We start from the raw sequence: 8,769 nt of genomic DNA on the forward strand, positions 1-8,769 counted from the left end.
TGTGTGTGGAACTTCTTTCGCACCGTACCCTAGCCAAACGTGCTAATCGGAGGTGCTAATCGAATGGATGTAATTCTTCCGCCAGAAATATTCGTTGCACTTAGAGGATATTAAAAAAACTACATATATATTTTCTTGCACTTGTATTATTACATAACAAGAGATTACTTTGAGCGCTCCGATAATAGGGGTATTGTGAGATGAGTTTGAAATTGACAATCGTTCTCCTTATTTTCCGTTGCCGAGCAACGGCTTCTATATTCGTAACAATAAACAATGTTGTTATGAGACATTTAAAAATATATAATGATTATCTTTTATTGCAACATCATCATTGGCGTCATTGTTACGACCGCCGGTGTCACCTCCGGCGTGCTCGGTCTCGCGTAACCGCAATCACGCCACGGAAAGACATCCGCTGTTGTAACAAGAGGCAGTAGATTGGCCCAAGGAGAAACCGACTCCGTTGCGATAAAACCCACGGCTGGAGGAGGGGGGACGAGTAGTAGACGACAGGGGAAGGAACCCCTCGTCGAGTGTGAGCGAGAGAGCGAGCGAGCGAGTTTGATGCGGAGCGAGACGCCGGCAAGGATTTAAAGAAAGGACGCACACCGCGCACGGGTAAGTGCAAAGTATGCATGTTGAACTTCTTTACCACCGTACGTAGCCAACTGTGATTAATCGGAGGTGCTGGGGAAGGGACAACAAACAAAACGCAAAAAAAAAAGTTTCAAAGAAACGAGTTCGCCAATTTTGTCGATTTAAAAGTGCCTAGCTCTTAGTGGCATCCTAATATCGGAAGGAAGATCGTTTCAGAGGGCCACAGTAGCGCATCTGAAAGCGCCGCGCGATGCGCTGATCGCCGTCTTTGTTCGATGGCCATCGCCAAAAGCCGCCGCTGCTGCTGCTGAGAGGATGGCCGGAGTACGCGTGATGGTTTTTGTCCCTTGACGAGATCGGAAAGGTGTAAGGCGTGCACCCTGCATACCAATCATTTACAGCCCTTAATCTTGATGTGAAGCTTTCGTGACTGCAGGAATCCATACTCTTTGGTTCTTTCGGTAAAGTCACGTGGGTGGAAAAATAATAGATCACGACGTTACGATCGCAACACCAGCAATCGTCATCAGGTGGGACAACCACAGCCCTTACTTTAACTTCTGGATGGACGTCTCTAATCACGCCGTGCCATCTTCTTGGTTCTTTCGGTAAAGTAACGTAGAAGGGAAATAATTAAATAATAAAAATAAAACATTATAAAATAATGCTCACGACGTTTCGGCCACAACGCAAGCAGCCGTCCTCAGGTGAAGAACAGGTCGGTCGGAAAGACGCCGTCCTGAGGACGGCTGCTTGCGTTGTGGCCGAAACGTCGTGAGAATTATTTTATTATGTTTTATTTTTATTATTTTATTATTTCCCTTCTACGTGACTTTACCGAAAGAACCAAGAAGATTAATCCCTGCAGTCACGAAAGCTTTAAATCGAAACACGCCGTGCCAGTTTGGGGGATTGCTCGAACGTGCTCCAGTGGTGTGGGTTGGAGGCCAGGATTGGTTCGGATGTCACTTCGCCACTGATGATGGGCCGTCGCCGGGTGACGGCGTTCGTAGCGAAACGAATGACCTCGCCAAACACAGCGGCGGTCGATCTCTCCAGCGAATATTTCTCCGCACGTATCGCGAGCGGAATGATCTGCTTTGGATTGTTCGATTAATTCGTTAACCAAAATCGTGACTTTCATAATAGAGTACATATTTATATATTCGCTTGAAGTCATTTTTTAAGCAAAAAAAAAACCTCGTATGTATATGCGTAAGATGTTTTGTACGCACTATGAATGGACGTGTTGGCGGTACACCGGTGCTGCATAACACCACAACGGGTCCTCTTAAAAACAGTGCAAAATCCAAATTTGAATCAGCAAATCTGTTTATCAGCCTTCAATTGTCTCTCCGTCGCCAAGTTTGACGCGATTCGAGGGTTTATTCAGTCTACTGAGACTTGCCACCACCACCCAACAGGATTTTATGACCGCGGTTACGAATCGCAGGATAAGACGTAGATAATTGTTGCGAACATTTTAATTTTTGTTGCCGCACACCACCGGTGTACAGCCAAGACGTTCTCATGGAAATGTGGGGGGGGGGGGGGAAGTGGTCCATGGTTTTCACGCGCTGAGCTAGGCGCAGCCCCGCAACAGCTTGCTCACGACGCTGCTGGCGGACGGGGGCCTTGACGAGAAGAGGTTAGAGAGAGGGGTTGTTTTTTTCCTCCGCTCTTCGGCGCTAATCATACGCCTCGGAATGAGGTGGGCATACCCACACTTTACTCCACCATGCGCTAGCCTACCAGTCGACCAACTGTGGTGTGTCGATTTATACTCGTTGGTGAACAGAGAGGTTGCGGTGTGCTAACCATCACGCAGTGGCAGCCCCCCCGAAACCTTCTCCCAAACAAACTAAACAAATTATTATTTTATTTTATCAGATAAGGCCCACCGAGCTATATAGATCTGTTTCAGAAGCGACCTAGCCACAAATGATTGCTCAACGAAGTGGCTTTTCACGTGGAAATCTATTGCAGCCAAACGCGTGTTTCTCAAACCAAAGCGTTACATAACAATAGGGGGTTTCCCCTTTTTGTCTGGCAACAAAACTCATGTCTGCACAATACTTGCACAATATTTGCAGTCAAATTGCAAACAAAAAACATACTATGATAATATATGCATTGTCCTTGCAACTGATTGGTCCACACCAGAGACAGCTTTCTTTTGAGCCTCGACCCAATTGGTGCTCGACCAGAGGACGCCAAAAGGCGTACAGCTCAAAGGCAATGCACTATCAAAGTAATGAGGGCTCGGGGTGAGCATCTACATCATAAGACCTCCTTTGCCAGTACCAAAGTATAATAATAGGGTTTGCATTGTCTTTGAGCTGTAGGCCTTTTGGCGTCCTCTGGTCGAGCACCAATTGGGTCGAGGCTCAAAAGAAAACCGTCCCTTGGTGTGGACCAATCAGTTTCAAGGACAATGCATATATTATCAGAGTATGTTTTTTGTTTGCATTTTGACTGCAAGTATTGTGGCTAATGCAGACATGAATCCTTGTAAAAAGGTTTCAGTTTTGTTGCCAGAAAAAAGGGGAAAACCCCTATTATTATACTTTGGTACTGGCAAAAGAGGTCTAATGACAAAGCGTTACATCTTTCTGATCATATTTTTTTATGATTATCTCCCGCAGAGCGCACATCGCACTTCCAATCACAATGTCCACCATCACCCCCCACCTCCCCAGCTCCTCCTCCTATCCAACAGCGCAGTCCAACGAGGCCCCTGTGTGGAACACCACCACTTGGGTGTCCTCCCAAACCACTCTGGCATGGCTCACCAACATCACGGACGACGAGGCCCCAAACACCTCCAACGACACCGTAAAGTACGCGTCCATAATCGTCTTCACCATCGTCTTCGTCCTGGGCAGCGTCGGCAACTTCTTGGTCATCTGGATCCTGGGCTTCAAGATGAAGCGCACGGTGGTGACCCTCTTCTTCCTGCACCTGTCCATCGCCGACTTCATCTTAGTGATGCAGATCCCCGTGGTCGTTGCCCACGGGGCCATGAACGGGCACTGGGCGATGGGAATGGCCATGTGCAAGATGATCTCGTTCGGTAACTTCGTGAACATGAACGCCAGCGTCTACTTCTTGACGCTCATCAGCGTCGACCGCTACGCCGCTCTGCTGCACCCCGTGTCCTCGCTGCCCCTGCGTCGCCTGCGCTTGGCCCGGTGGCTCTGCCTGGCCGTGTGGCTCCTCGCCCTGCTGCTGAGTCTCCCGTCTCTCATCTTCCGCACGACGATTGAGGACAGCGGCGTCATATTCTGCTACAATGGCTACGGTGAAAGCTTCGAAGAGCAGACGTGGAACATCACGGCCGTGAACATCTGTCGGTTTGTCCTGGGCTTCGCCATTCCTTACGCCGTCATGATCTTCTGCTACTGTCGCATCGGGGCGAGGCTGCGGCACGTAGACAAGACGCGTCGCGGCAACTCGCTCAGAATCATCGTGTCCGTGGTCGTGGTCTTCTTCATCTGCTGGGCGCCGTACCACGCCATCGGACTGCTGGAGGCCGCCTCCTACGTTCAGGACGATGATGAGATGTTTGAGACGTCACAAAAAGCCTATCCTGTGGTGGCGGGTCTAGTGTACTTCAACAGCTGCATCAACCCGATCCTCTACGTGTTCAGCGGCTCGCATCTCAAAACCCAGTTCAGGCGCTCGCTCGTCGCTGCCATCGAGAACGCGTTCAGAGACCACGAGCCGTTGGATTCGGGGCAGGACAGCGGGAGCGGATCCAAGGCGCAGTCGCGGGATGTCACCAACCTCAGCAGCAACCTCAGCAGCAACACCAGTGGCAACCTGGAGGGCAGCCACGGTCACGTGGCGACCGTTGCCCTGGTGCAGGAGGCGCAGGTGTAGGGGTGGCCACGGGGACGCGACACGCAATGAATGGGGGGGTGCAATGAATGGGGGGTGCAATGAGTGGGGGGGGGATGTGTATTGAGTGGGGGGGGGGGTGTATTGAGTGGGGGGGGGTGCAATGAGTGGGGGGGGGGGTGCAATGAGTGGGGGGGTGCAATGAGTGGGGGGGGGGGTGCAATGAGTGGGGAGGGGGTGCAATGAGTGGGGGGGTGCAATGAGTGGGGGAGGGTGCAATGAGTGGGGGGGGGGGGGGGTGCAATGAGTGGGGGGGGGGGTGCAATAAGTGGGGGGGGGGGGTGCAATGAGTGGGGGGGGTGCATTGAGTGGGGGGCAATGAGTGGGGGGGGGGGTGCAATGAGTGGGGGGGGGGGGTGCATTGAGTGGGGGGGGCAATGAGTGGGGGGGAGTGCAATGAGTGGGGGGGGTGCATTGAGTGGGGGAGGTGCAATGAGTGGGGGGGGGGTGCAATAAGTGGGGGGGGGTGCAATGAGTGGGGGGTGCAATGAGTGGGGGGGGGGTGCAATAAGTGGGGGGGGGGGGGTGCAATGAGTGGTTCGTGGGTTACATCTGCCCAGAGGAGGCTGCAACCTGCTGATGAGACTAAATGAGGTTTAAGCACCGATTAGTCAACAATCGGGCTCGAGGATTTGTGTCCCGATAGCCAATAAATTGGTCATTAGAATAAATGTAAATGCTATCCGAACCACCCCACCGCAACGCACGCCATCGCATCTTCTTGACGATGTGCGACGCGGCGAGGAGGCTTTCTCACCCTTGCACACGAACCGATCCGCCATCGACTCCAACTCCAGCCGTACACGAGGCGCGCTCTCTATCTCTCGACGTTACGTGAACGGAGAGATCCCGAATGACAGAGCCGTGATCCCACTGCAAGCCGGCCCCGCAGATCTTACAACCACCCCGTTGAGAGATTACCCCGTTGTTGTCTCAGCGACACCAAATTATGACGCGCTGTGAGCTGAGATCGTTGACAAATTCCAGGGGATTGTTGTTATTGTTGAGAAGCCGCCCTGTGACTTTCGAGCAAAAGCCAAACGCTGGATCATCATTATTCGTGAGTTTCATCAAACATCACTTTGATCGTCGCCATCATCATGACTCGTTATTATTTATCAATCATGCATGTCAGAATCTGAATATGTATATGTCCTGGAGGAATCCGATTAGCTATGCAGCTCTTTTTTCACGGTATGTCTGTGTATGTTGAACTTCTCTCGCACCGTACGTAGCCAGCCGTGCTCATCGGAGGTGCGGCATTATGATCATCATCTGCCATGTTCTATCAATTGCTGGATGGTGGTCAGCACACCCCAGGACATTGTCCATCATGGTTCCGCAATCCCATAATTAATTTCACTCACACGCATACTTAATCTGATCTCACCATTTTATCCCCTGCTACGCATACGAGTCCTTTGCGATATTTGCATTGAGTCTATTGCAATAGCTGAGCATATGTTTTATGAATGCATCTAAGTTGCAGTTGAAGTATCAACGCCATCATCCTCAACATGAGTATTAAATGTGATTGTGGCTGTTTGCGTAAGCCGTGAATCTTGCAACTTCACCGGATTTGTCACAACCAATACTCGCAGGGAGAAGTTGCGGTATTGACGGCAGATGGGTTGATGAAGATAATGGACGTTGAGATAGAGGAAGCATGGTGGGGGGCGGGGGGGGGAGAAAGGAGGGCTCTTGTGAGAAAGAGAGGGGAAGTAAGAGCAGCAGAGGCGTGACCTGAGACTCTCTACCAGACTGAGAGGCAGAGAGGAGAAGGGTGAAAATCGACGGACAGGTACGTTTGAGCAAAGTCTGTATCTTGAACTTCTCTCGCACCGTACGTGCTAATCGGAGGTGGGGGATGGACAACAAACTAACACACAAAAACAGTAGCTCATCAGGGGCGCCACAGTGGCGAGGAAATGTCAACTACCTCGCCTGGTATACAGGAGGGCGTGGGTGCAATCCCGACCCTTACGCCTGCTGCTGGATATTTGAAGTATGCGGTGTCTCACTCTCTCTCCCCGTGGTCGCGTGGATTTTTCTCCGGGTCCTCCGGTTTTTTTCTCCACATTTAGAATCGTATTTGGCTGCTATAAATGTTCACATGATAAGCCAACTTCGTTGAGCTATCATTTGTGGCCAGGTCGCTTCTGAAAAAAAAACTAGTGAGTTAGTTTGGTTAAACCGCCATGCACAGTGCAGATCTTCATAGAGCTGTGAGGGACACGCGGTGGGTGACAGAGGACGTTGACAACTCAGCTCAATCACCAACCTGCACTAATCAGCGTGGTGAAGTATGGTCAACTGACCTCATGATCCATACAGTAAGGGAAGGCCCACATACAGCAGTAGGTTGACAAAAGTGATGCGCGTGATGATGACGATTTATTAATATGATGATGATGATAGTGATGATCTCATTCAGAACTTCGACATCATCGTTCTTCCCGTCAGAATGGCCACGGCCACCAATCTCCCCAGCTCTTCATTCTCCCCGACACCTTCTGCCAACTTATCCCCTGTTTGGAACTCCACCGCTTGGCACTACTCCAAGACCATTCTCCCGTGGCTGTCCGACAGCACAACCGGTCCCCCGACAACGTTCCTCGGCCGCCGCCGCTTCACGCACGCGTCCATAACCATCTTGACCATCGTCTTCGTCCTGGGCAGCATCGGCAACTTCTTGGTCATCTGGATCCTGGGCTTCAAGATGAAGCGCACGGTGGTGACCCTCTTCTTTCTGCACCTGTCCATCGCCGACTTCATCTTGGTGCTGCAGATCCCCGTGGTCATTGCCCCCATCGCTATGGACTCGCACTGGGCGATGGGCACGGCCGCGTGCAAGCTTCACACGTATGCCTTCGTCGTGAACATGAACGCCAGCGTCTACTTCTTGACGCTCATCAGCCTCGACCGCTACGCCGCTCTGCTGCACCCCGTGTCCTCGCTGCCCCTGCGTCGCCTGCGCGTGGCCCGGTGGCTCTGCCTGGCCGTGTGGCTCCTCGCCCTGCTGCTGAGCCTGCCGCCTCTCATCTTCCGCACAACGCGATGGACAAACGAGGGCTTCGTGGCCTGCTACAACAGCTACGGCGAAGACTTTGACGTGCAGGCGCGGTGGGGCACGGCCATGAAAATAAGTCGATTCGTGCTGAGCTTCGCCGTTCCGTACGCCGTCATGATCTTCTGCTACTGTCGCATCGGGGCGAGGCTGCGGCACGTAGACAAGGCGCGTCGCGGCAACTCGCTCAGAATCATCGTGGCCGTGGTGGTGGCATTCTTCGTCTGCTGGGCGCCGTACAACTCCATGGTACTGCTAAGGGCCATCTCGTACGTTCATAGAGACCACGAGATGGTCCGAGTGACGGGAACGGCTTTTCCCATTGTCAAGAACCTGATGGTCATCAACAGCTGCGTCAACCCGATCCTCTACGTGTTCAGCGGCTCGCGTCTCAAGACGCAGGTCAGGCGCTCGCTCGTCGCTGCCATCGAGAACGCGTTCAGAGAACTCGAGCAGGACGACTTTGGACAGGACCTCAGGAGGGGACGCACGATGCAGTTGCGCGCAGGCGCTAACCTCAGAACTAACGTCGTCGGCAGTAATTCCAGCGGTAACTTGGAGGGCAGCGGCGATGACGAGACGCGAGTCATGATGGCACAGGAGGAGCACGTGTAGTATGGGTGGCCGCTAAGGAGGACAGAACTGGCGTCTTCTACGAAATTGTTGTGACATCGCTATGATGGCACTTGAGTGTCGCAATGACCGTACCTTTAAAATAATTTTATTTTTGAAACCTCATTAACGAATATAGTGATTTTACCCTTTCAACTGGTACAAAAACTGACACCTTTATACAAGGCATCATGTTTGCAATAACCACAACACAAGCAGTCTAAATGCAAACAAAAATAAACAACTCTGATAATTCTAGATTTGAAGCTTTCGTGACTGCAAGGATTCATATTCTTAGGTTTTTCGATAAAGTCACGTAGGTAAAACATCAAAATTAATAAAAATAAAATAAAACAAAAATCACGACGTTTCGGAGGCAACACAAGTCTCCGTCATCAGGTGGGCTGTGACGGTCCCACCTGATGACGGAGACTTGTGTTGCCTCCGAAACGTCGTGATTTTTGTTTTATTTTATTTTTATTAATTTTGATGTTTTACCTACGTGACGTTTCCGAAAAAACCTAAGAATATGAACTCTGATAATGATAATGATATGCACTGTCCTTGAAGTTGATTGGTCCACACCCGAG

The 8,769-nt window shown here is 51.2% G+C and overlaps 2 protein-coding genes across 2 annotated transcripts; both read left to right on the top strand.

The window, feature by feature from the left end:
* Window positions 1-467: 467 nt before the first annotated feature.
* Window positions 468-4,495, top strand: LOC144932889 (C3a anaphylatoxin chemotactic receptor-like). Its single transcript, XM_078857278.1, has 2 exons — window positions 468-621; window positions 3,246-4,495. The coding sequence occupies exon 2, from the start codon at window positions 3,271-3,273 to the stop codon at window positions 4,480-4,482; it is 1,212 nt and encodes a 403-aa protein (XP_078713404.1). The 5' UTR covers window positions 468-621; window positions 3,246-3,270; the 3' UTR covers window positions 4,483-4,495.
* Window positions 4,496-5,085: 590 nt separating this feature from the next.
* LOC144932890 (C3a anaphylatoxin chemotactic receptor-like) lies at window positions 5,086-8,346 on the top strand. Its single transcript, XM_078857279.1, has one exon. It carries the CDS (start codon window positions 6,965-6,967, stop codon window positions 8,180-8,182), a length of 1,218 nt encoding a protein of 405 aa, XP_078713405.1. The 5' UTR covers window positions 5,086-6,964; the 3' UTR covers window positions 8,183-8,346.
* The last annotated feature ends 423 nt before the right edge of the window (window positions 8,347-8,769 follow it).

The sequence above is a fragment of the Lampetra fluviatilis genome, chromosome 6 (assembly GCF_964198595.1).
Source record: "Lampetra fluviatilis chromosome 6, kcLamFluv1.1, whole genome shotgun sequence".
NCBI classification, from domain to species: domain Eukaryota; kingdom Metazoa; phylum Chordata; class Hyperoartia; order Petromyzontiformes; family Petromyzontidae; genus Lampetra; species Lampetra fluviatilis.

Excerpts from the sequence above, each read along its gene's own strand:
- LOC144932889 (XM_078857278.1), top strand. The coding sequence starts at position 3,271 with ATGTCCACCATCACCCCCCACCTCCCCAGCTCCTCCTCCTATCCAACA.
- LOC144932890 (XM_078857279.1), top strand. The coding sequence starts at position 6,965 with ATGGCCACGGCCACCAATCTCCCCAGCTCTTCATTCTCCCCGACACCT.